General features: G+C 45.0%; 1 protein-coding gene across 8 annotated transcripts; it reads left to right on the forward strand.

Moving 5' to 3' along the window:
- The first annotated feature begins 600 nt into the window (after nt 1–600).
- Nucleotides 601–27,115, forward strand: ATXN7L2 (ataxin 7 like 2). Of its 8 annotated transcripts, none has more exons than XM_061632548.1 (11): nt 601–846; nt 4,412–4,480; nt 6,734–6,838; nt 9,092–9,296; nt 10,678–10,976; nt 12,309–12,391; nt 14,283–14,527; nt 15,030–15,222; nt 15,690–15,811; nt 19,980–20,850; nt 26,972–27,115. In XM_061632548.1, exons 1-11 carry the CDS (start codon nt 606–608, stop codon nt 26,984–26,986), a joined length of 2,448 nt encoding a protein of 815 aa, XP_061488532.1. In that variant the 5' UTR covers nt 601–605; the 3' UTR covers nt 26,987–27,115. The 8 variants fall into 8 exon arrangements, with proteins under 8 accessions (XP_061488532.1, XP_061488533.1, XP_061488531.1 ...); XM_061632547.1 differs by having other exon boundaries at nt 602–846; nt 19,977–20,850; XM_061632550.1 differs by lacking the exon at nt 601–846 and adding an exon at nt 1,719–2,200 and having other exon boundaries at nt 19,977–20,850.
- The last annotated feature ends 23 nt before the right edge of the window (nt 27,116–27,138 follow it).

Consider the following 27,138-nt stretch of genomic DNA (forward strand, 5'->3'; position numbering starts at 1 on the left):
ACTAGATGGGCCTTTGGTCTGATCCAGCAGGGCTGTAAAGTTCTTAGTGTTAGAGGTTGCAGTTGCTGAATAACATTGGTTGGCATTAGATTTGGTTCAGGCCAGACAAAAGGAAAGTACTTTTCACAATGCATAATTAATACATGGAATGTACTGCCACACGATGTAGGGATGGCTATTTGCTTAGATGACATTAAAAGAAATTTGATTATCTCAGTAGAAATCTGATATTGGCTATCTGTCAACAGCGAGTGGAACCTTCATATTCATATGCAGTATACCTGTTGTTGGAGTCAGGAGCGGGGGATGGCGGGGAGGACTGTTGCCTTCATACCCTGGAGGGATTTGGCTGCCAGTTCGGAAAACAATGCTAGGCTACATGGACTCTTAAGCCTCAGCCATTTGGCTTTTCTCATGTATTTCTTGGGATACGACCCCAGCGCAGGTCAGAAGGTGGGTCATCAACACAGGGCGTTTTCTCCCCAAATACTGTTAAAATGGCTGGCGGTGGAGGGGGTGGAAAGGGAGAGAAAGACAGGAAAGAATTCGAACACGCCACTCTCGCGCCCATCGCATTTCCTTGGCATGCGCAGAGTGAAAGCGCCATGGGTTCGGAGAACTACGTTTCCCGTGGTGCACGAAGCACAGCGCGCCTGCGCTTGAGGTCGTCGCCAGCGGGGAGGGCTGCGCGTTCTCGTGTGGTGATGGCGGTGCGTGGACGCGCGGCGGTGGTAGCAGCAGCAGCAATGGCTGCTGTGGATCGGCGGCTGCCGAATCTCGATGACTTCGCGGGCCAGAGCTGGAGTGCCTGGGTGGAGAGAGCTGGGCCACCCACTGCCGAGACAGGTGAGCGCGCCTGCCCTCCTCGTTGACTTGGAGGCGGCGGGGGGAAACAGGGAACTCTCCGTCGCCGTTTCTGCTGCCGCCGCCGTCGAGCTTCCTCCCTCCCTCTCCCCCTCCCTCATCCCGCCCGCCCCAAACAAAGGAGCCGCCGGGTCCTAGCGCTGTCTGGTTTCGAGCCAGATAGATTCTTCCTTCTGCTTAATCGGGTTTCCTAGGATCCCCCGATTCCCTTGGTTGGATTCCCTTCCGAGCCTAATTTAACCAGGGTGCATATCGTGATCAAGTCAGGATTTTTGTCCCTAGTGGATTCCAAACATAATCCAGCTCCTATGTGATTCTCCTTCCCCCTTTGATCCCTTATTCCATGAGGATCGTTTATTAAGCCCTATTCACAAGATTCCTTGGACTTCTGATCTCTTCTGTCTTCGAGCCCATAATTGTCTCTGAGGCACGCTATGTGAATGCTGTATTTATTATTTATTTATCATTATACAGTGATCTCACCAGGTTTCCTAGCATTTGTGCCTTGACTTTATGTGAACCGTGAGCCCATGTTGACTGCCTCCATTTCACCTGGACACTCTTCTTTCTTTCTGATCTCCACATGCTCACTTTTTTCAATTTTCTCCAAAAAATGCACATGATATTCCATGCTTTTGAGATGCCATTGCAGACAGCAAGCATTCTTGATTTTCTGTGATTTACTGGGTAGTGTGAAATCCCTGACCCCTCTTGATCTTCTTCTGGATGACCCCTGACCACTTTTTTTTCCTCCCCCAAATTCTCACACTTGCCCTTTAAACTCTGACCACCTACATTTTCCCATTGGTCTTGATCTTTACTTCCCATTCTCCTTGTTCTCAACTGATTCCTTTTGAAGTGTGTTCAGCAATTCACCCTTTGCTGTGCTTCCCCAGCTGTGCTGCATTTCTGGATTTCCTCTTTTTGAAGTTGTTCCATTGCCATTAGGATCTTTGCCTAGGCCTTTGAAACTGGTCCCCACCCATCCATCTGCTTCGCGTTCCTTATATCTTCTGTTCTGTCATATATACCAAGTTCTTTTTGCACTGTTGACCTGGCTCCTAAATTTCCCATTTTCTCAACCCCCCCTACATATTCTTCCTCCCCTTATATCCTGATTCAGCATCCCTATGCTCCTCCTCCCCTATTCTGTTTTGTTCCTTGCTCTGTTTGCCCCTTTTACTAAGAGAGGGGGTATACATGAATGAAAATGGTGGATGGATGGATTTGCCCCTTGTGATTTTTGTCCTTGGAATCCTAGAAATCATTCAGGAGCACCTCCCTTGAATGTTTGACTTTCTCAAGTGCAGCCTGATGGCAGACTCCAAAAGGGGCGGTGAGATTCAACTATTGTTGAGCTTCTCCCTTCCCCCTCCATTATCTCCCCCTTGCACTTGATATAGTTAGTGCTTCATATGTTTCTTAATCTACTTCCAGCACCAACAGAGTTTGCATAATGACTCCTGTGTTTTCAGGGATTTAGAAGCAGGTTGTAAATTTCCCTTTGCAAACAGCTTTCCAATTGCAGTCTGAATTTATTGTTTTTATTCATTTCTCACTTATAGATATGGAATTGTTAGGATTTCATAGATGAGGAAAGCTTGCTTAGTTTCCACCCTGGCCCCGACAGGATGTGGTATGGGATTATGGTGTGCATTTTAATCTGGTTAGTTGTTCGTTTTGTTTTTTGAGAAAGAGAGAGAGATTAATGCTCCTGCTCTTGGTGTCAATGCAATTTTTTTTAAAATCAGCTATTTTGGATTTCCATCTTGTACTGTATTTTGATGCTGAAACAGTTGATACATTGTAACAGGTACATCTTGTCTTTGTGAGGGCACCATGTGGTGTGAAATCTATTAGATGCAAGTGGAGTATCATGTCATAGTTAAAGTAGAGGAGTCAGGACTTTGGGGACCAGCTCTGCTACTTGCTCTCATGCTGTTAGTTTGGAGACAGATCAGCCCCTCATGCTGTAGCCCCACCCCATTTGTAGTATTTGATCTGCATCACAAGGAGTTTGTGGGCATTTCATGAGTATCTCTGTGCTTAAAATAGATGTCCAGATCAAAAGAATTAGGACAGCCTTCACCAACCTGGTGCCCCCCTTATGTTTTGGACTACAACTCTCATCAGGTGTGCTTTCTGAGGCTGATCGGAGTTGTAGTCCAAAACATCTGGAGGGTATCAGGCTGGTGAAGGCTGAGGTAGGGAAAATATTAGCTCTGAAAACCATGTGTTTGATTTATTATATACATGTTGGGATTAGGTTACAAGTTGCATCACTCTAGGCATTTGCTTCCACATGCACACACAGCATAATAAGAAAATGTTCCTGTTGTAATGCAAATCTTATAAATGTTAACATGCTTCCAAGGCAAAGTATTCTGGTTTAGATCATAACACCAGTGATAATTTGGCATTGGCAAAGGTTTGATTTCTGAAGTTGAAAACCAGTGCTGTCTATTTAACTCAACATTTAGGAATTCCATGTTGAAGTCCATCTTGTTTTTTTCTTTTAAGGGTTGAGTTCCCAGCTAGTAGAACAGAGAACATTATACAAAAGATGTATTGAACAGAGAGAACTGTCATGCAGGTGTACTCCCTTTTGCATGCACATGCACATGCGCTTGCACAGAACTCTGGTGGGTTATGCATATTTCAACACCACCCTTTGAAATGAAAAAAAAGGAGTTTTTAAGTGGCTACTCTTAAGTGGAGTTGAGTGTGCTACATTTCTCTCTTTTAACCACATCTTTGTATTTTGCAAAAGAGTTGACTGATGATGCTGTGTGCTTGTCATTGTCTTCCAAACACCTTTTGATTGATAACAGATTGGCACAGCAATTCTGCTGAAGCAGCAGGCAGTGGAGTCTGAGATTCAGTCCACTACTGTATATTTGCAGTAGCTCTGTCTGGAACATCTGCCATGTTAGCTGAGCTGATTCTTAGGGATCCTCTCTTGGCAACTTTAAGACGTGCAGTTTTAATGCTATGAAAGTGATGGTTGTTAATCTGCTCCCCTATGAAATCCATTGAGTGACCTTGGGCAAGTTGCATGCTTGGCCTAACCTTTTTCACAGGGTTGTTGTGAGGATAAAATAAGATAACCCCCACATATACCTCCTCAAAGCCCATTAGAAAGAAGGGTGAGGATACAAATGTAGCAAAAATTTTCAATGAGGGGTCAGGGTCACACATGCTGTATGGGATGTTTTGGGATTTCAAAGGGGGGGGACCTACCACATCTACTGCATGGCAAGTTTGAGGAAGGTGTGAATGGAATAGATGCTTTTCTTGAGCTCTTTTCAATGATATTGTAAGCCTATTGTGACTGCAATCCTAAGCATGCTTACTCCCTAATAAGTCTCATCACATTCAGCTTCAATTGCTTCTATGTAAGTGTACTTAGAATCATGCTGTAAGGGGGGAAATGATTCATCTTAATGTGTCTAGATGTCATTGGTTTTCAACAGCTTTGGTGGATGATGGATCTGCAAAGGATTATTAGTGTTGCTGATTTTTTTCTTTTCTTTTTTTAATCTGTTAGGGTCTGAGCCGGAAGAAAGTGGTAGGAATGGCAGCAAGAAGCTGGATGCAATGACCCTCATTAAAGAAGGTAAGAACGGACTGACCCTTCTAGTCTGACTTGAGTTGTAGAGACCCATGCTCTGTGTTTACTGAATGCTCTGCAGAAGTGGGAAGTGCAAGGGCAGCTGGGATTGTCTGTCTGGAGTGGCAGTCTCTGCATTCTCACACATCAAGTGACCCTTATCTGGGACCAAACGGACATCACATTTCCACTAAAAAGAAGCGTTCCTCTTGTCAGTGCCACAGTGATGGGTCCATGGTGATGCTGAGTGACAGTTGTAATGCAGTGTGGTGCACTATGTTGGCCAGCTGCGCTTAGTCCATGCCGTGAGGTTGGTTGTAAAGGGAAGAGCAGTCCCTCCGTGGTCTGATGGATGGCATTCTCTGCCTTGCTACGCATTGGATGGTAGCCATGGCAGGAGTTGCCCATCTGATAGCTGCATTTCCACATACCAGTGACAGCTGATGTTCTAGCTAAGAGCTGGTCTGGCTATTCCTTACCAGAGTGTGGAGCCTTGCCCTTGTCTTGGAGTGTAGTGGACATAGTTTCCCTTAGTGCATTAGGAAGTTAATACACTGCCCAGCTGAGGCTTGAATAAATTATATCTTACGTGGCATATAGATGGGTTTGTGAGCTTCGTGTGGAGTCCTGTCATGGCCCTCTGCAGCCCTCCTGCTAGCCATACAATTCATTTTAGGAATTTAGCAAGAAATTTTGGGTAATCAAAAGCTGTAAAACCTCAACATATATGTTTTATTTGTTTTGAAGATCCTCCTGCTGTAGTTCTATCCATGATTTTTGGTAACATGAAGTTTGAGGGGTCCAAGCTAAAAGGCCATTAGAAGTATAGTAAGAAGGGTAAAGGTGTACTTACTTTCCCCAGTACAGTCTCTTTATGAATGATTGTTAGGAAAATATGCCCTGAGCCACCATCTGGCCACACACAATGAAGAGATCAGAAGATCTCCCCTCTCCCTTTGCGTGTTCTCATTTAAGCCAGATCTCATTTTGGGGGTGGGGGCAGGGTGGAGATTCATATGGAAGTCCTACTTGTGGCAGAAGGCAAGAAAGGTTGACTTCTGCAAGGATATCAGGATTTGAAGTCTCTTGACCACCTCTGTACAGCAATCTGTATTTTTCCTAAATCAAATCAGTCACTGTACCCGCTTCACGTGACCTCCCTATACTTTTTTAGTAGAGCCTGTGGAAATATGAGCTGCCACCTGTCCTTCTCACTGAGCTCCCAAGACAGAATTTTCAGATGAGGTTTTACTGTGCTTTCGTCCTGCTTTTTTTGCACTCGCTCCTACTCACTTAAGCCCTCAGACAGACTGTAGTTAGTTGAGCCTTGCCCCTCCCTACACTCAGATAGCTCTCCTCCTCCTCTGCCCTGCTGCCCTAGGTCTTTTTTCATTGCTTCCCAGCCTGTCTGTATCTCTTTGTTTTCCTTTTCTGCCACCCCAGCTGTGCTAGGAGGTGGGGCTGCCTCCTGACAAAGTTGGAGAGCTTAGGACAGCATGTGATGGCCCCATCGCCAAAGGATCACCGATTGTTCTGATGCCTTTTTGTTTGTTAAAGCATGAACCCATGTCTGGGGTCTGACAGAAGTGGGCTGTCCTTGAACCAGCAGGCTGGATGTGGAAGGCTGCATCACCCAGTGGTTGTTCTCTGAACTAGACAGCCATTTGTGAAGATAAACCTTAACATAAGTCACATGTAAAATAACTTTGTGTATCTTTGAGTATGTAGCTCAGTAGTACTGGAGTGCTGGACTGCCAATCAAGTGGTTCCCCCAATTCAGATCAGTGTGCTCCATTAGCTGAATAATATCCTACAGATTAAACTCCTTGCATCTCTGCTTGAAGGATCTTGAGTAGCCAGCCAGAGCAGAGAGCACTTTGGTTAGATGCAGCAATGACCTGACTGTATAAGCAACTCTTTTCAGCATTATGAATGAACAATGTACCATCAGGGTCTCCTTGATCTTGCCATCAGATAGCTTGGCAACTTATTCCCAGTTTAAATTTGTAAAACTGAGCTTGAAAGTGTGCACAGCAGGAACAACTTGTGCTTCTCAGCTCTGATCCCTGTTCTCTGCCTTTTTAAGCTGCACTACCAGCACAGGCTATCCCTTTTGTTTTCATCTTTTGTCAGACTAAGTTGTGGATTTTTTAAAAAAAATATTTTATTGAAAGTGTTTCTTAGCCTGAAGAACTGACAAGGTTGTGTGGGGCTCCTCCCAGGGCACGCTCTCATCACTCACCTCTCTTGTCCTTTCAGACATGTCTATCTTTGGTCACTGCCCAGCTCATGATGAGTTCTACCTGGTGGTGTGTAATCACTGTGGCCAAGTGGTCAAACCTCAAGCCTTTCAGAAGCACTGCGGTAAGCTAGGCAGCCAAAATGCCAATTGAATGTCTGTGGCCTCTCAAGGGAGAGCTGTGAATGAGGGCTGCTTGCTGCTGCCTCAGGCACCAGCCCAGTGGGTGGTGCCTGTGTGAAAGGCCCTTTTCTGTCTTCCTCCTGAAAACTGGGGGGAGGAACACCTCTTCCCTTGAATTTCTTTTCAGTGAGTGAGGAAACTGCTGGGAAGGCAGCAGCCCGCAAGACAAAAAGACAAAATTCTTAACATGTTAGGGTCACTTCCGAAGTCACGTCTTTGCTACTCGCATTTTGGAGAGGACTGTAGGGAGGCGGCTAGAAAATGGTCAGAGTTGTGCACGTGTTTAACATGTGAATGGTGAGACCCATGAACTGTGGGAATGTACATCCCAATAGGAGAGGAGCCGTAACTGGGTGGCAAAGGTTGTGCTTTGCAGATGGCAGAAGTTCACAAAGTGAATCTCTGCTTGGTACAGCCTTCCCCAATGTGGTGCCGTCTGAATGTATGGGAGTTTTAGTCCAAAATATCTGGAGGGCACCAAGTTTGGGAAGACTGTGCTTAAAGGTTATTGAGCAGCAGAAATGAGAAAGACCTCTCTGCCTGAGAACCACTGCCATTGAGGTTGAAAATGTCTAGTCTAAGTGGCCTAGTTGTCTGATCTGGGTGGCTCACTTCTCTCCTCCCCTTCTCCCGCTCCCAAAGTACAATTCAGTCCTTATAGAGATGGCTATAAGAGATGTCCGACCATTTTCTAGCTGCTTCTCCACATGAGATCTCAAAATGCAACTAAGGAAATCTCATGTAGGGAGTCTCTTTGAGCAACCATCTGTGAATAATTTGTCTGTATCCAGACGTTTTCCTTTGGCTTGGTGCCCTTGAGGGAAGTCATAATTTCACTGGGATTATCACAGGCCATCCGCCTACCTTCAAAAGGGGCTGCTGAGCAGAAGCGAAGAGAGTGGAGGAGCTAGAGTTGGACTACGTTAGCAACTTGCCCCGTGGGCAACGTATAGTCTGGCCTTTTGGCAAAGAGCCTGCAGAAGGGAAGGCAGGCTGGCATTGTTGTCCCAGCACATGGTCTGAAGGTGCATGATGCAGCAGCCTTGCTGAAGCCAAGCAGGTCTAGGCCTGGTCAGTACCTGGATGGGAACCCTAGCTATACCACCTTGAATTCCATCATGGATAGTTGGATATGAACAAACTGTATTTATTTTATTTATCCCTATAACTTCCTTTGGGCTTTATGAATCATGCCTTGAGGAACAGAATAACAACACACATATGTTGCTGGTGGTGACAGCTGAGAGAAAACAGATTTACTTTCCAGCTGGTACTGATTGCCCTGTATGAAGCCAATGTCCATATCCTGGTGATTGGCTATGAACAGTTTATGGCCTCTCTTAAGTGGAAAAGAGGTATATGAGAGAATAGCTCCTTGGCTGTCTTCTGACACTGGCATAAGACTGGGACTGGTCTTGGGATGATGTGTTTTTGGATCTCACCTATCACAGTTCTGTTACGTAGAGTAGAAGGGGTTAGTTCAGAAAGACAGGACTTGGTAAATTGGAGAGCTGAAGAGTGTGCTTATGGAGTTAGTTCTAAGTTCTGTTCTGGATGCTGTCACTAACTGGTTAAACAAGTTTCCAATGTTGAAAGAGGTCTTGATACAGTTTTCTCATAACAAGATGGGTTTTTTGGAGCATTGCACATGAAACCTGCTGGGGAGGATTGATAGTTTGACATTTAACAGTATTTAAATAAGTGACACTAAACTCTAATATACTTGATTTAATATAAAATCCACAAATTGGGTTCTTTTGCATTAACTATTCTGACTTGATGGATATGCTGTGTTCCAGAAGTGAAATTGAAGTTGGATGTTGTGCAGGGCAGACCAAATCAGGCAACGCATCAGGATTTGTTGTTGGTCCTTGGAGTATTTTTGTCCCTGGGTAGATTTTTGTTGCTGCTGCTGCAATATTTTGTCCATGACTGATGAAGGAGAATTGGGATCCACAAAACATTTGTGGGCAGCAGGTGCACAAATACAGAATGACAAGGGCTGGAGATGGAAAGGGAAATGTGCTTAAAGGAGAAATGCCTCCCTCCCAGATTACTGTGTTGCTATTGAAGCTACCCGTGTCTGTATTCAAGGCCATTTCTTGCCATTTGCAGTATGAAGGCTGCCATACAGATTTCTGCACCAGCTGGCCAGTTGCAAGCTTTTTGGTAACAACATCTTAATTCCTGCTTAGAGAGACGACATGGACCTCCCACGAAACTCTACGGCCGGATGCAGTCCTCTTCACATTTACAGAAGTGCCATGCAGTCAATGGGCGGTCCCTTCCCAGCGGAAGTCATGGATCCACCAAGTCCTGGCGGGAGAAATCCCAGAGCTCCTATAGTCAAGCCCAGCACACGCCTGAGAGGACAGACAAGATGTCAAAGGACAACCTCTGGTAAAGAGGGGTTGTGTTTGTTGGCAAGGGATCTTTCTTAACTTTAGGATACAGAGGAGAGCCCAACCAGTCCTCCTTGGGCTGTATGGAATCTTATTCCCATGCTTTTGGGGAAGCATCCCAATGCTATGCTTACTGGAGGATGGAGGGGAAAGTTGGGAAAAGGATGCCCTTCAGAACACGGGGTGCAGCTAGTTCACCATTTTATGAGATGGCATAGGGAACCTACATGCAGTTCTAGGGATAGTTCATGCATTATGTTTTACTTTTTGTTCTCTGTATAGAAAAATAAGGGCTCAATGGACCTCTAGATTGCTAGGCCTGTGGCAATAGTTGGAAGTAATTAATAAGATGGAGGGGGTTTTTTTTGTGTGTGGGCACATATGTGGTCCTAACTGCCAGAGACGGGTCTGAATAGATCTTACTACTATAAAGTTATATTTTGGGGATGATTGGCTTTTGAGAAGCTGCATCTGATTATTTGATTTCATTTACTTATCTTTGTGTATCTTGCCTTTCCTTCTTCAACTTCAGTAAAAATCACAGTAAGAAACAGAAATTTAACAATTAAAATCTGAAAAATAAGATAAGGAATACACTGATCTCATGGTTTTTATGATCTCAGTCTTTTAGTCAATTCATACCTTTAGACTTGTTGAAGAAAGCAATGCAAAATTAAGCAAACTTACCAGTTTCTTTAATGGTTGGGTCTGGATCCTGCTACCATGGTAACTGTAACCAATTTCTGGAGACTTGTGAGGACAGATGGCCACCACCGTGGGGTAAGCCTCGTGTAAAGGCTACACTGAAGATCAAGCAAGCCTTTTTTGCCCACAAATGGTGCATACTCACTGGTGTGTTAGTGGGAAATTATGTGAAGACACTTCAGGAGCTGCTTTGTTCACCTTGGTTTATAGCTGATGGCTGGAGCTGAGCAGGGAGCTTGTTGTTGACTCTCACTAGGAAGACCTGCGAGATCCATCCATCCATTACTGCTTTTCACTTTTCCCAGATTCCTGTGTTGCTGCACATAGGAACTTTGCCTAATATTTTCTTGTCATTCTCTCTCCTTTTTAACTCTTCTGTGTCCTTTCTGTTTGGATGGCCTCTTGAGGGTCCAGTGTTCACGTTTGGAGCACCAGCCTAGCTCCTTCTAACATACCTACAGACACTGTTAGTAGAGGAGCCGGGCAGGTTCAGGGTATGTCTGTATGTCTGGAGCCTTAGCTGCCTTGTTGGACTGTAAAAGTGCTTTTGTCTGGAAATGTGGATTAGAGAGGACCCAGTGCAGTGGAAAAGAGAGAGTGGCCTTGGTCAGTTGAAATGGGAGATCCTGAATTCTTTTGTTTCTGACTTCAGGCTCTCCTCTTTTCTTCCCCAGTTTGTTTGTGCCTGTCGTGAACCTAGAGAAGATCTCCAGCCTTCCAAAATCAGACAGCGATGGAATCAAGGCCCCCCCAAAACCTTCTGACTCTGCCATCCCCAGACAGCCTTTTGCTAGCTCAAAAGAGTTCCTGGGCAAGTCCCCCTCAGTGGCATCACCAAAAGAATCCCTCACGTCAGCCAAAGCAGGTGGCAACTCAGTCATATCTGCTGATGGCTTGGGCAGGAAACTGGACAATGCACCTGTTTTGGGAGAGAAGGAGCCTGGTGCTGTGAAATCTCTGAAGAAGATGTCACGTGAGTTCTCTGTCCCTTGCCCTATAATCTTGTAGCCAAAGGCAGCATAGTCTGTAGGCAAAGGGTTTAGGGGTTGGTTGCTTCATTCCCTTTCATAATGGTGCCTTCCAAGCTTTTGATATCACAAAATGGCTTGGTAGCATTTCTGTGCACGGCATTATGTCATTTGCCAAATTCTGGAAAAAGCAGTGTCATCAGGAGTAGTGCTTAAGCATTCCCCATTCCAAAATACAGGTTGTTTTAAGCCTCAGTTGGGAGAAAAGGCAGATTACTCCCCTGATAAGCATTTGAGGATCAGGATAGAACATCTGCTGTAATTCTGGAGCAATGATTCTGAAGTGCACCAAACTCATGTCCCTGGATTATTTAGCTGGAGCACACTTTGGGTTGATCTCCCTTCTGGGCCAAGGCAAGGTTGGGTGGACTACTATGTGCCTTCGTGGTAGTGTGTGTGGGGGGGGTAGGGGAAAGCCAGGCTACCAGTTTGATAGACCCTGTCCAGGTATAGGTACTAGCTTTTTGATTGGCATCCTCTGTCAAAGGGAAGAGGCTGTATATCCCAAACAATTTGGAACTGAAACTGGGCATGCATAGCCAGTGTGTTAAAACTGTCTTCTGATCAGGTGTGTGCACTTGGTCGCCAAGGGGAATGCTTCACACAATTCGTAACTTGGGTCTCACTTGAGCTAGGGAGGCAGGCAAGGGTTTCCTGCCATCTCCTTTTTTTGTTTTATAACCCCAAAGTTATAAGCACAATAAATGCTGAATGAGACCCATGCCACCCAAATCTAAGTAGTGGTCCCTAAAGACACAACTCTGCATAGGCTGCCCCAGAATATTAAAGCAATACAGCAGAAAAGGAAATAGCATTGGACAACATTACTTTTTCTTATTTATTCATTTATTATTGCATATATATGCCACCTTTCCTCCAAGGAGCTCATGGTGGTGCCCATGGTTTGCCCCCTTCCCATTATCTCATCATGACAACCCTGTAAGGTGAGTTAGGCTGAGAGACAAGGACTGGACCAGGGCCACCCAGTGAGCTTCATCGTGACTGAGTAGGGATTTGATTCCTGGTTTTCAAGGTCCTGGATCCAAGGCCCCCAGGTCCAGATCTACATAAATGCATTTAATATACTTGCACTGTTCTGATAGCAAGTGTCAAGTGTTTCTTGAAATATAGAACATTTGAATAAGGGCTGCCTTAAAGGATGAAAGCGAAGCCAAGGCACTCTAAAGGGAAGGCATGAAATCTGGCCCCAGAAGCCATGGGGGAATGTGTGTGTGTTATTCTGTTTGCGTCATAATTCTGTGTTTTGCCCCCAACAGGGAAAGAATGCGACTTGAACAGGCAGTGTGGGGTGGTGAACCCTGAAACCAAGAAGGTTTGCACTCGGCTACTGACCTGCAAGGTATGATACGGCATGTGAAGAAATTGAGATGGGGGGGGCAAAAGAGGCGTTCAAATCGAGCAGGAGTTCTTACCAGCTTCTGCTTGCACTGCTTTGCTTTAACAACCACCTCGCAAATGGAGCTTTGGTAGGCAAAGGTTTCCCACCAGCAAGGAAATGCTTCATCTATTCAATAGCAGCCCCTCCCATGTGCATGCTTTATGGTGTTCCCCTCGCTGTTAAACACGCCTTACTGGAGTGTCCACAGTTTTCAAGGGTGTGGTGGGCTTTTCTCCTTAGCCAGTCCATGCTCCAAACATAGCCTCAGCTCAGGGTGTTGATGTTGATCTACAAACGTTATTCAGGTTCCTGAACTCTGTTGGTCATCCATCCTCCTTTTAAGACTGTTTGAATCCTTGGAAAGAAACTGCTGATGAAAGAATTCTCCTTTGTTTGCAACAAGATTAGCATGTGCTGCAATATGGCGTAGCTTTGGTTTACCTACTGGCTACCTGTTTCATAGCTGTGTGTCAGGCTGCTGTTAAGTACATAGGAGCAGGGCCAAGCTTTTTGAAAAGAAAAGAAAAAGTTGTCACCCTATCCTCTATTGTAAAGTTCAAGGGAAAAATATTTTCCTATAAACCAGGGGTGGGGAACCTGTGTCCCTCTGGATATTGCTGGCATACAGCTCCCACCATCCCCAATCATTGACTGTACTGGCTAGGGCTCATGGAAGTTGAGGGTCCAACAACAGCTGGACAGCACCAAGTTGGGGAAGGTTCATCTAGGGCATAATAACCTACTGAAATGCTCTTCTGTCCAGGCCCATTAAATAAACGAGAGTTGTGCAACACCATGAGGATGCTCTTGCAGGGCTTCTTTTCATTGCAATGAGGCTTATTCCAGAGAACTTGCCTTAGGAGATTGTTCCTCTAGTCTCTCTCTAAAAAGGAGCCAGGCATCATCTGCGGGTGGGTGACCATGCAAAGCTTCAAGTTAAGCTGCTCTGAGGTAGCTTTAAGGCTCCAGATAGGAAGCTTTGTGTTCTTACAACCAGCTGTGCCTATAGCCCCCAGTATTCCCAGGCGGCCTCCCATCCAAGTACTAACCAGACCCAACCCTGCTTTGCTTCTAAATTCTAACAAGATTAGGCACGTCCAGGGTTCACAATCTTGTTCACAGCCAGCTCCCAGCACACACCCAAGTGAAGAATGGGAACTAGGGATCGCTGTTCCAAATACTCAGGATACTTGCTTTAGGCAAAGGGGAATTAACTGTAGATGGATAGCATGTTGATGGTTCAAGCTACATGCCATAATGAAATATTACTAGCAAAACCCAGGCATAACAAAAGTTGCAGTCTGGACAGTGAAGCCTATGTATGCAAGCCAAACACAACATATGAACTTACCCCATGACAACAGTGGATCATTTCGCAGGGTGCTTTTGCTGCAGCCACTGCAAGAAACGTTAGCCTTTTAGATAATCAGTGGTCTTCTAATGATAAGTTGGTTTTATTCCAAGTGGGCCTGTTTAAGATCCAATACAATATTTGTATAAGTGGCTGTTTTCTGCCTGATTGTCCATCTGGTACTTGTCTGAGAGCCAACCACTCAGATTTATTAAAGCCTTCAGTGACTGACAGCGTCAGAGAGTCTTCTCACAGGCCTATATCATCTTAGTTTTCATGTAGGGCATTCCTTATTTGAAAGCCACCCCCATGTGCAAATCTCCTTTATTCCCTATCAGAGCTTGTTTTCTCATGAAAAAGGCTTGAAAATGAACTTCCTCTCTGAGGCGGTTGGTTTTGTCATGCTCTTGTCACATATCCACGGGCAGGTTTTGTGAAGTCCAGCGGCGGACAGGCTTGTCAGCTGATGAATCTAACCAATCTCTCCTGCCTGTGCCTCAGATCCATTCTGTCCATCAGCGGCGTGAGGTGCAGGGGCGTGCAAAGGACTTTGATGTCTTAGTGGCTGAGCTGAAGGCCAGTGGCAGGAAAGGGGAGTCCCCCAAAGATAAGAGCCCAGTGAGGAAGGAAGCAGCTTCTGAACGACTCTTGCAAGATTCCTCTGTACTCGCACAGCCATCACTGGTCCTGCACAATGCTTCTCCTTGCCGAATAAAGCAACCCTACTCCCACTCTGCACTTTCCAGGTAAAGCAGGGGAAGGAAGTTGACCATGTAGTTTGTGAATTAACACTTGAATCAAAATTGCAATATTGGGAGATTCCTGGCTCAACTGTAAATATGAGCAGGATCTCAAAAATAGTGGTACTCCTTTTGTGACTTTGCAGAGGTGTGCTTTGTCCACAGATACTTGGTACCTAGCTATATATTTTGGAAAGTTGTTTGTTTACTATGCATTTGGACACTTCTTAAGATATCGTAACCAAATGTTGCTTGATGGTTCTTGAGACCAAGGAGGAGGTTTTTTGTCTATGTTTGAATAGAGTTGGATACCATTTTGAACCAAGATGGTGGACTGAACCTTTAAAACTGCACTGATTTGGGGGCTTTGGGGAATTCTCTCAAGCAACACTAGATACAAGGCTGCTTGCAGTGTATATGTCCTAATAGGGGACCCAATAATATCTCTACAAAAGATTCAAGAAAGTCTGTACTTGCAGAGGTCCTTATCTTCCTCTACTGCATTTAGGTCTAGGGTTTCCTCCGAGAGTGAGCCTGATGACCTGCCTACCACCTCTAGCGAAATCGACCATGGGCTTTACCCTTTTCCAGTGCCCAAGAACACTGGCCGGGTTTCGAGTGAGGAGAGTGAGGATGACGCAGTGGATGAAGCCCGCAAGATGGATTGCCATTATGCAACACGGTCGCCACGCCCTCATGCAGTAAGTGTCAGTTGGACCCTTGAATATATGAAGCTGCCTTCGTGTCATGTCAGGTGATTGGTCCATCTAGTCCAGTGACATCTACTCCAGTAGCAGCTTTCCAAGACTCCTGGAATAATTTCTCTCCCAATCTTGAGATCCCTTTACTTGATATACCAGGGCTGAAGCTGGGAATGTACATATGCAAAACATTTCTTCTTCTACTTGACTATGAGTTCAATCCAGGCTTAAGCTAGTTTCACTTGTTCTATTGATTTCAATGAAACCCAAATGTGACTGAAGTAATCTGGATCCAATGCTTTATATGTGTGATAATGTTTTTAAACCCCCAGGAGATGAAGTGGGTAGAATGAACAACTTCCTTGGTATTGGCATCCCATCTCCACTTGCATAAGGTTGCATGACATTCTGTTTGCATGATTTGGTATTTCTAATGCTTTGTCCCTGCTTCCATCTTCCCCCAACAGTTCTGCACTTTTGGAAGCAGGTTGGTGAGTCCTGGATGTTACGTATTCAGTCGACGGCTGGATCGGTTCTGTTCTGCACTCAGTTCCATGTTGGAGAAACATCTCAGCTCACACATGTGGAAGTAAGTTATCGTAGGAAAAAATAGAGCAAATTCTGTGATGAAATGGGTTGTGTAAATTTCCTTGGCCCCAGTTGAGGATATGCATGTGCATATGTGCTGGAAGATCACAATATTACCCTGATTTGCTCTTAAAACTAAGCCATAGTCTATGAAACTTCGGTTTATTAAACCATGGTTGGTTTGATCATCCATACCCTGCCCAGCAACTTAACTCTGGTTTGTTTTACTGCCAACAAGCCACAGTCTGAAGCCAGGGTTTGTTATTGGCTTACAAACCTTGGTTTGGTGTTACTGTGCGCCCATAGTTTGTTTGCCTCCCACCCCACCCCAGGCACTCACCAGGCTACAAAGACCGCTAGGCAGAAGCAAGCTGGAAAACAGAACAAACTTCAGAGAAACAAGTTTATTTGAACATCCATGGGACAACTCCTTGATAACTTGTGGTTTGTTAAACAAACCATAGCATAAACTTATTATGGCTTATGGCTTAGTGTTATGTGCAAATCAGACCACTATCTCTGTTTGATGTCATTCTTGGAACAGAATATTGTGTGGTCTCAAACATATGTTGAAAAAGAGAATGTTTTAACAGCACCTGCTCCTACTCTTTGCTGCATGTTTGACTACAGGGGAGGAATTGAACTCCAGAAACATTGAGAGGTTGTGCATACAGTATGTTACCCCTAGGTTTCTGCACCAAGAGGTAACTACTGCTGCTATTAGGGTTACCTGGAACATAAGCAAAGCAGCTATTTCTATTTAAAGAGGAGGCTTTCTGGGATCCAGAATTTTTCCCCAAACCCAAATATTCTTTTTGTACCTGTTTACTCCCCCATTTGGCTGCTTCAGTGCAATTTTTTTCTTCTTGTTGGCAGTGTGATCAGGGATCATACCCGTGTGATAATGCCACAATGTCCTAAAGCCAATTCAGAGAGAAAAGCTGCTGCACTGCAAACAGTTGTACCCTTTTTTTGCAGTTCTCCCATGGGACACTGTTTGCTAGGGTTAACATGTATCCTGAATGCTTCCCCGTGCTGTTTTGACTCAGCCCTGCTTTTTCTCTTTAGGTGTCTGTATGACCACCTTTAAAACAGAAGCAGGCAGTGGGGCATTGCCATGTGGCTGCCCTCCTGACACCAACATCGCTGCTGCTTAGCAGGGCAGGGTGGCAATGAGGTCTAAATATATTTAGAATAGATGCTATAAAGCATAGTGTTTACTTGAGAAGTGATATGTCGTTGGCTTTTTGTTTTGTGCTATACCCATTTGCATAATCTGTTTACTGTATCTCAGTTTCCCCCCCTCTTCTTGTAAGAACAAGGATGGGGAGCCTGTGGCCCTCTAGATACCATTGGATTCATACTCGCATAAATCCTGACCATTAACTGTGCTGTCTGGTGCTGATAGGAGTTATGGAATCCAGCAACAACTAAAAGGCCATAGGGTTCCCCATTCCTGTATTCGAAAATTGCTCCCGTTGTGGAATTGCCTGCCATAGTTCTAAGGCTGCATACACACCATACATTTAAAGCATGTTATCCCCCCCCCCCCCCGGAATCCTGGGAACTATAGTTTACCCCTCACGAAGCTAAAATTCACAGCATTATTAACAAATGACAGTTTCCAGGATACTTTGGGTGAAATAATGTGTTTTAAATGTATGATGTGTACACAGCCTATATCTTCAGAAATTCGAGAGCTGCTTCTTCCTTTTTTACCCTGTCTTTCCATCACATCAGGGTGGCTTATAATAAAACAATAAAATGCGTAGTACATTTTTATAAAAAACTAAAAATATCAAATCCATATTTCACCATAAAAATAATATAGGAGAATAAAATTAATCAACCAGATTTAAAACCTGGGAAAATAAATTGGGTTTTTCCTGGTGCCAGAGTAGCATCAGAGTGTGTGCCAGGCAAGCCTCTCTGGAGATAACATTCTAAAGCCTGGATGCTTCTAGGTAATATCTATAGCAACGGTGGGGGACCTCTGGCCTGCAGGCCTAGTTAGGCCCTCTAGGCCTTCCCACTTGGCCTGCAAGGCCGTTTTGATCAAGCCACACTTGCTAGCCCTACACTTGACAGCAGCTGTGGAGCAGGTAAAGATGCAGCTTGGTCAAACGGGGTTGCAGGCACCACTGATTGGCACCACTGGTAAAGCCTTGTGCAATGCCCCACACGCAGCTATTTGCAGGTCCTGACAACCAGGTGATCATTGAGGCTTGCACAAAGTCATGTGCAGCAGCACTTTAAGGCCACGACAACCAGCTGATTGTTGGGACTTCAAAGCACTGTGCCCAGCATGCTTGTGCCTGCAGAGCTTAATCTCAAATGAAAATGGATCACCTAATAATTTATACATCAGATGATTGACAGGTGGGCAGCCCCGTGGGAGTGGGGGCAGGAGAGGTGAGGATCCAGTTTATTTATTTATTAGATTTATATTCCACCCTTTCTCCCAGTAGGAGCCCAGGGCGGCATCCTTGACATACAGTGTTCCTCTGTTGTGCTTATATGGGCGCTATTGATGAACAAAGTAACAGAGGAAGCTGTCTTATATCTGACTGCCGGGTTGATCTAGCTTAGTATTGGATTCTACACTGACAATGAGCAGTTCTTCAGGGTTTCAGCCAGGGGTGTTTCCCAAGCACATGTGGAGATGCTGGGGATTGAATGAGGATGACCAGGGGACTGGAAACAATGCCCTATGAGGAAAGACTGAAAGAACTGGGCATGTTTAACCTTGAGAAGAGAAGACTGAGGGAAGATACGACAGCACTCTTGAAAGATTGTCACACAGAGGAGGGCCAGGATCTCTTCTCGTTTGCAGGACACAGAATAATGGGCTCAAGTTGGAGGAAGCCAACTTTTGACTGAACATCAGGGAAAACTTCCTGTTAGAGCAGTATCACAATGGAACCAATTACCCAGGGAGGTGGTGGGCTCTCCAACACTGGAGGCATTCAAGAGACAGCTGGACAGGCACCTGTTGGGTATGCTTTAAGTTGGATTGAGCAGGAGGTTGGACTCGATGGCCTTATAGACCCCTTCCAACTCTATGATTCTATGGGACCTTCTGCTTTCAAACCATGTGTTCTGCCACTGAGCTTACTAGCCCTTCCCTTTTCCCTTGCTTTAGGGCTACAGCAGAAGAGCACTTGGTCTCTTAAGGAGTTTTAAAAGCACACTCGGGCTTTTCTGTTTGTCATGGTAATGGAGGGAAGGCTTGTGTGAAGTTTGTCATCCCAGTGATAAGAGTTCATCATTCTCCCAACTGCATTCCACACAGGACTGGCTAGGGCAATGGAAGCAACAGAACACTGTGTGTTTGCTGCATTTTTCCATTTCTTATCTCTTCGACAGAAGTGGTATTTGGAGAAGAGACATCTGGATCCTTGGCAACCAATGAGAAACAACTGCATTTTTATCATGCAGTTGTGTGTGTATGTGTCTAAAAAGACCCCAACAGCCAAATCCTATGGTTGTTTACTCAGACATAAGCCATGCTGGGTTCATTGAGACTTACTCCCCAAAAAAGTAGGATTGGAGCCAAAATTAATGTCTAAAAAAACGTGTACAAATAAATGTAAAATATAGATGCATAAGCACTAGGGTAAAAGGAGGAGAGCATGCAGTTACATTCTCATTCTGCAGCTTTCCTATCAATCACTCTGTACACTGTTGTCGGTAGAAACATTTTTTTCCTTCGGCTGACCTATTAGTCCCTGCTCTTTTGTTGAGGCTTTGTCTCACTTTCTCCAGTAGGTGGCACTGGAGTACAGGATTTAATACTGCTTCCTTCATGGATGGTACGCTCATCTGAACAAAGGAAAAAGAACAGTCAGGTTCAACTTCTGACAGAGAGAAACAAGAGGTTGGGTGGTGGCTGTGTGTGTGCGTGCACAAGCATTAATGCAAGGGATTTGAAATTTGACAGCAATCTAGGGCAAAGAGCACAGCTTTGGATCTGAAAAGTCTGGGAACATCAGGGTGCCATGTCATATCAGAAATCTGAAAAACCAAGAGAGCCCATGAGGTCTGGTTAGGATCCAATATGAAGGGCAAAAAATGTAAAACTGAATGTTGGTAGGGGGGTTTCTTTGAAAGTCAGCTTTTCTTAACTCTTCCTGTCGTCCTCCCCCCTCTTTTATTGGCCCAACCAGAAGGATTCCTCCAGCTGCTGATCATCAGATTCTCTCCACACCATCCCCTGTGCTTCTGGGCTTCTCCTCATCCAGCACTTCTCAGAACAGCAGTTCCTCCCTGGTTTGCAGCCTACCCCACAGCATCCCAGGCAGGACCTCTGTGTCTTGTGCGGCTTCAGCCACCGTGGCATCCAGGGACAGCCGCAACCACCACAGTATGAACTATGCAGTGGTTTCGCCCCATGCTGCAGCCGCCTGTAGCCAGTCAGACTGCACGGGTGGGAGTCAGTCCATCACCTCCCCACTCCCAGCCAACACCCCTTCACCGTCGTTCAGCAAGTTGCCTTTGACCAAGGCCAGCAAGTCCTCCAAAGCCAAGGAGATGGCTGGCAGCATGGAGCCGGAGTCCTTGGCCCGGAAGCGCAAGCAGTCTCCCAGTGCCCCTGCTAGCCCACCGTATAAACAGACCTGTTTCCTAGACCTGGGCAAGAGCAAGGCAGTTGGCTGCCAGGTCTCCCACCCCTCTGCCAAGGCCAAGCCTTCCGTGATCTCTTCCTCTACTCTTTCCCTGAATGGAACAGTTTCTGCAGGAGCCAGAATCAAGAGGGTCAGCCATCTGGACTGCAGGGCTCCCAGCCACATCCCAGTCAAAGCTTCACAACTGGAGAACCGGGGCTCCTCACTGAATGGGCCAAAAGCATTGCAAGCCAATTGCATCTCGGATGAGGAGGCCAAGAGACGCAAGAATACAGCCACCTACTGTAGGCCGGTGAAGGCCAAGCACAATCCCTCGCCTTTGCCTTCCTCTTCCTCATCAGACTTGGGAGTCTCTGTCCGAAGAAAGAAGCCAGTGGTCTCTCTGGGCTTTGAGGAGAAGCAGAACACAATGAAGGTATGTTCCTTGTGCGTCCGGAGTGAGTGGTTTACTTTTTTTCTCCCACCAACAAAGGATTGTGTTGGTTGTGTTTTCTCCCTCACGAGCATTGTGCCACAAAGTCTACATTGAAGTGTTTACTTCGTAATTGTGACCTTCCATGACATGGCATATAATGCCAAAAAAAGCTAATATATCCACATTTTAGAGTTTTAGCAATGCATGCACACACACACACACCACCACCTTAGTTACAGCCTGTATGAGAAGTTTCTGAGTGTTCAAGAGACAACACTGAAAATAGTGTTTGGTGGCTCGGTTAGTCGTGCTCCCTTTTGTAGTGCTGTGGCAGAGTTTTGCAACAAAGGAGAGCACCAGAGAAACATCATCCTTATGGAGGGTCTGTGGCCGATAGTTCAGTGAAAATGTCAACCCAATGTGCAGCAGCTGTGTGGAAAAAGTCAAATTCCTTGTTAGGGTTCACAAGGAAAGGGATTGAAAATAAAACTGCCAATATTATAATATCTTTATGCAGATCTGTGGTGTGAGTACTGTGTACACTTCTGATTGTCACATTTCAAAGAGGATGTTGTAGAACTGGAAAACGGGGTGGGGGAAGGTGACCAAAATGAACAAGGCACCTGATGAGGAAAGGTTATAACATTATGCATTGTGTGATGAAAGTGGATAAGGAGGAGGTTTTCTCTCTCTTGCTTTCTCATACAATACTAGAACCTTCTCCAATGAAGGTGAATGGCAGGAGATTCAGGAAGCGCAAAAGGAAGCACTTCACACAGTGCTTAGCTGAACTGTGGAATTAAGTTCCTCAAGATGTGATGGCTACCAGCTTTGAAGCTATAAAAGGGCTTCAGACAAACTCATAGAGGAGAAGGCTAGCAATGGCTTGCTCATGATGGCTATATACCATATCCTGCCTCTGAAGTCCAGTTGCCAAGGAACAAGAGTGGGGGATGCCTATATTATACAGCCACGGGAGTGGCTGTATACTATAGCCAGCGGGGATTTTTCACATTCCGCAATGTTAAATTGAAAATATCCCCTCATGCCATTTTGATGCTTCCCATAAGCTCATTTCAAAACAACACGTTACAAAACTTACAGTTCTGAACTCAGAAACCCTTGCTTAACAACCCTGTCAATTTTCATGGCAATACACAAAACAGTCAGAGAGAATAGACAGTTCAAAGTGTAAAAAGAGAGAAAAAAACCTCAGAGCCCTTTTGGACTTTTTTCTCTGAGAGTTTTCATGATCTGTTGAAATTCATTAAAAATCAGCCGTGTTCACAGAGTACCTGTAATCCTAATACTGACGTTGCCCCATACTCTGACCTTCATCTGCTGCAGTTTAAAAGTTTTTAAAATGCCTGGCTGATTTTTAATTAATTTAAGAAATTTTGGCTGGGACCCAATGATGACGCGGAGCATGCTCAGGAAGAACCAACTGTCAGAGTTCTAAAAGCCTCACAGCTGCTGGGCTTGGCTAATCAGGGGGCCACACCCACACCAGACTTTGATTTCATGTGAGACAGTCATGGCTTCCCTCAAAGAATCCTGGGAAGTGTAGTTTGTGAAGGGTGCTAAGAGACTCCTATTCCCCTGAGAGAATGGTTTAACAGTCAGCCACTCTGATTGAAGGTCTGTGAGGGGAACAGGGCGTCTCCTAGCAACTCTCAGCACCCTTCACTAACTACACTTCCCAGGATTCTTTGAGAGAAGCCATGACTGTCCAAAGTGAAATAAAGGCCTGGTGTGGATGTGGCCAGGGAAAGCTTTGGTTTAAATTTGGGTGAGAGGCTACATGTGTCTGCTGTAGAATAAAAAGTTGGGGGAAAGGCTGAAAAAGAATGATTCTGTTTACAATGTTTTCCTTTGGAAAGGAAAGGGGCTTCCCTTCTGCCCAGTGCCCACCCACCCAATCTCCTCCCGTCCCACTCCCTGCCCCTTCCCTGGGTCAGTGTTGGACTACAACCTGGGAGACCAAGGTTTGAATCCACACACAGCCATGAAGCTGACTGGGTGACCTTGGGCCAGTCACTGCCTCTTAGCCTCAGAGGAAGGCAATGGTGAAATCACCTCTGAATACCGTTTACCATGAAAACCCTATTCAAAGGGTCGTAATAGGTGGGGATTGACTTGAAGGCAGTCCATTTTCATTTTCAAACATGACTGCATAGAAATAGATCCCACTGAACTAAAAAAATATGCAAATGATCAAACCCACCCTCCCTTCTCCTTCCTCCTATCCCCTCCTCTTGCCCCATCCCTCCCCCTTCCTTTGCCCCTCATTCCCCATCCCCTTCCATGCAAATGATCCATCCATTCTCAGCAAACTTGGACAGGATCCCATTTCTTACCTCCTGGATTAAAAAGCAGGGAAATTCACTAATAGGCAAAAAACCTTACGGTTTAAGAACATACCTATAGCCCACAGCTATTCTATCAAACTTTAAAAAGCAGGGATATTGGGCAGCTATAGTGAATGCACCAGGGGAGCAGGAGACCTGAACTCCTCTCTGAGATATTGTACTGCCCTACAAATTGGTCAAAATGCAAACACCATTTTGGTTGGTCTTTCACAGTCCAGTCCACTTCCTGTGTAGCTTGGAAGAATTTGGTAAAAAGCTGCATATTTATTATTGTGTGTGTGGGGGGGGGAAGAAGCTTTATTCAGTGGATCAGTCAATTAAATCTTGAACTGATGGCTTGATGGGTCCAATTTTCATCTGTGGGTCTGAGAGCTAAGGCTACAGGGAATGTTTGCATGCATGCGTATATGTATGTTTGAGGCTATTTTGATTCAAATGTGGTGGTGTAGTAAGGAATGAAAAACAAAATTTAAAGATAAGCTTTCCTAACAATGAGTGTTAGCTTTGGGGTATTAATTATAGTGGTACTTACTACATTTCTAACAAACCTGTCTAAGCAATTATCCCATGCTTCTTTCATGTAGTAAAACATATGCCTAAGATTGTTTCATAGAAATATGATTAAATTTGTGGCAGCATTGATCATTACTATACCATTCCATTTGTTACTGTAAATTAAAGAGATAAAAGGCCCCTACTGCTATAAGAAATAATAGGTAGCAGAGATTACCTATTCTAGGCCCAGGGAGTGGGCAATGAAATACAGCTGAAGTGATGTGAAGGAGCTCTGACCAAAAAACAGGAAGCAATCTCTTTGCCTCAAGGTTGGCACTGAGACACAGACTCCCTTCACAATCTTTAGCCTGTAGTCCTATGCTGTGTTCCTTGAGAGCGTAGTTATGCGTGTTGGAGCTTAGGTCACCATCTTGGGTCTCAAACCCACCTCTTAAATCCACTTTCCCTCTTACAAATAAAGAGGTCTGGGTATGAGGTGAGATCTCATGTTGTGTATATATTTCTTGCTGACACTCAGAAAAACTAGTTCTGCTTTCTAATGCTGTCTTTGAATAATGGGATTATTCTGCTGGGCGTGAGGGAAATTGGCCAAGAAATGAGGTAACATTTAATTCAGGGTCTGCACATTCCTCTGAAAGTCCCAAAAGATGGTCCTTGCTGCTTGTCCTCATCTCACAGTACTTAGGAAGGCACAACGAGTCAGAAAACAGAGTGTGGGGTGGGAACTATAGTCCAGAACACTCTGGGGCTTTGCCACCCCTTCAACCCTGTATGAACCAAAGTGGAGGCCAGCCAGAGCACTCCTAACATGGAGGAGAAATGTTTAAGGAAGAGATATGTTGATTATAATAGGGAAGTTGGGATTTGCTCGGAGGGACCAGTTCGCACAAATGTCCGTAACTGAAACTGCAGGGCAGAGAGGGGAAATGCAAAGTAATGCTTGCAGACCAGAGAGAGGGGGGGGGAGGGAGGGAGAGGCAGAGGGGGGGGGAGGGATTATAATGTGTAATATTAAAATGTTTCCATGTTGCCAGCTTCACTTTGCCAGCATGGAACTCCCTGGTCTGCCTACACAACATGTATGCAGACAGAGTGTGGCCAATGGGACTCCTGCTGGCAGCACCCTATGGAAAGTCCTGAAACGGGGTGTTCCAGGGGAGGGACTGAGCTGATCCATCAATTTGCCTCTCCCACCTTCTGTCCCTGCCAGCATGAGTGCTCCACTTTTCCTCAGGCAGGATTTGGATTGCAGTGTTAATTATTATTGGGAGTTGTGTGTGGTGTTTTTCTCAAAATTAAAAAAAAATAATTTATAAACTAAGTATTACAGTGAAAAATGCTCAAAGTGCATTATTGTGTGGAAGAGACATTTGTCCCCTGCTGAGACATTCTATTAAAACAAACATACCTGGCTGCTGACCATTGCTACCATTTGGGCTACTTTTTTAAAAAGAAGTAATTTATTATTTACTAGAACATTTTAAAAAGATCCTTTTAATAAAACTCACAAGAACAGAAGAGCCCTGTCGAATTAGACCTAAGGCCAATCTAGTCTGACACTATTCTCACAGTGACCAACCAGGTGCCTCTGAGAAGCCCACAAGCAAGATATGAGCACACCAGCATTTTCCTGTACTTGTTCCTCAATGAATAGAATTCAGAGGCCTGGAGGTAGTATATAGCTATGACGACTAGTAGGCATGATCAAGGTGGTCATCCTCAGCATTTAGCACCCAGCAAGAAAGTGCCCCTGAAATGGAGTTTCCACTGAGCTCTTATAACTGATAACTGCTGATAGATTACGGTGACTAACCCTGTAGCCTTCCAGATGTTATTGGACTCCAATCAGGGCTTTGGAGTCGGTACGCCAAACCTTTGACTCCGACTCCTCTATTTTTCTACTGTCTGACTCCGACTCCTTCATAAATGGCAAATGTATATTAACTAGTAATAACAAATGTACTGTAGTAAAATGGTAGCACAAGGCATTTCATCACCACCACGTGAATCATCAGGCTAGATTGATAAAACATAAAATATATTTATTTGATTAAAATTTCTGAACAAGAAAACTTTCCTAAATTCCTATGAAAGTTTTTATTTTGAAGCCGGAGTCAGAGTTGGTACATTTCTACCGACTCCGATTCCACCCAAAATTGCTTTCAACTCCACAGCCCTGACTCCAACTCCCATCAGCCCCAGCCAGTCTGCCCAATGGTCAGGGATGATGGGAATTGGGGTCTGTGAGGGGAGTAGAGGTTTCCTAACTACTCTTGGCACCCTTAACAGACTACTGTTCCCAGAATTATTTGGGGAAAGCCATGATTGTTTAAGGTGGTATACTGCTTTTACACATCAGGCACTGCTCACTAGGTTTTATGCAGCCACATGGGGAGAAGCTATGGAAACTAATTTGTGTGCCAGTGTATAATGGGGCTCTGCTTTGGTTCATTCTTTTATTATACTTCATTTATATCCCACTTTTCCTCCAACAAGCTCAAGGTGGCACATATGGTTCTCCCCTCCCCATTTGATCTTCACAACAACCTTGTGAGGTAGGTTAGGCTGAGAGGCAGTGACTGGTCCAAAGTCGCACAGTGAGCTTCATGGCTGAATGGGGATTTGAAGCCTGGTCTCCCAAGACCAACACCCTAATCATTACACCACCCTGGCTCTTGCAGATCACTGTATATCTCTAAGGAGGGGCAGCAGAGAGAAATACACTATTTACCATAGGATGGCACCATCTGTTCACTTTATCCAGGGAAGTGTAATATTCAAGTTCTTTTTTTAGAAATTTGGCACATCCAAGCCTGCATACACAGATTCTTGTTTAAGAACACAAGACGAGCCCTGCCAGATCAGGCCAGTGGCACATCTAGTCCAGCATCCTATTGTCATAATGGCCAACCAGATGCCTATGGGAAGTCTGCAGGCAGGACCTGAGTGCAACAGTGCTCTCCCCACTTGTGATCCCCAGCCACTGGCATTCAGCAGCATACTGAGGCAGAACGTAGCTTACATGGTGCCACACAATTCCATACAAAGTCCATTTCTGATTAATAAAAGGTTGCCATGTAAGTATCCTTCTAATTAAGTTATGAGCATGGCTGCTGCTCTTTGTAACTTCAGATAGGTTCTGGTTGCAGCACTGGCTGTAATAGACACTTTTCTGTGACTGGTGCTACATAAACTGTCATCCTTTGCATTGACACCCTCTCTCTTCTCTTTTACAGTCAAAAGCGCATTAACAGCAAGTGCCTGCGTTCTGCAGAAGGAGCCAACCCTTTGAGAACTCTGCCCCGGGCCCGATTCAAAGTCTCTTTGCTTTTTTTTATAACTTTATAGTATTTTTTTAAAGAAAAAAACCCTTGAAAATACCTCAAGACTCCTACTCTTCTTT

Source organism: Rhineura floridana, chromosome 6 (genome assembly GCF_030035675.1).
Source record: "Rhineura floridana isolate rRhiFlo1 chromosome 6, rRhiFlo1.hap2, whole genome shotgun sequence".
NCBI classification, from domain to species: Eukaryota; Metazoa; Chordata; class Lepidosauria; order Squamata; family Rhineuridae; genus Rhineura; species Rhineura floridana.

What these genes read in the sequence shown, in the direction of transcription:
- ATXN7L2 (XM_061632547.1), top strand. Translation starts at nt 606, where the DNA reads ATGGGTTCGGAGAACTACGTTTCCCGTGGTGCACGAAGCACAGCGCGC. An exon ending in AGCCTTTCAGAAGCACTGCG is followed by an intron (nt 6,839 to 9,091) that starts GTAAGCTAGGCA and finishes ATTCCTGCTTAG; the next exon opens with AGAGACGACATGGACCTCCC. An exon ending in CTCGGCTACTGACCTGCAAG is followed by an intron (nt 12,392 to 14,282) that starts GTATGATACGGC and finishes CCTGTGCCTCAG; the next exon opens with ATCCATTCTGTCCATCAGCG.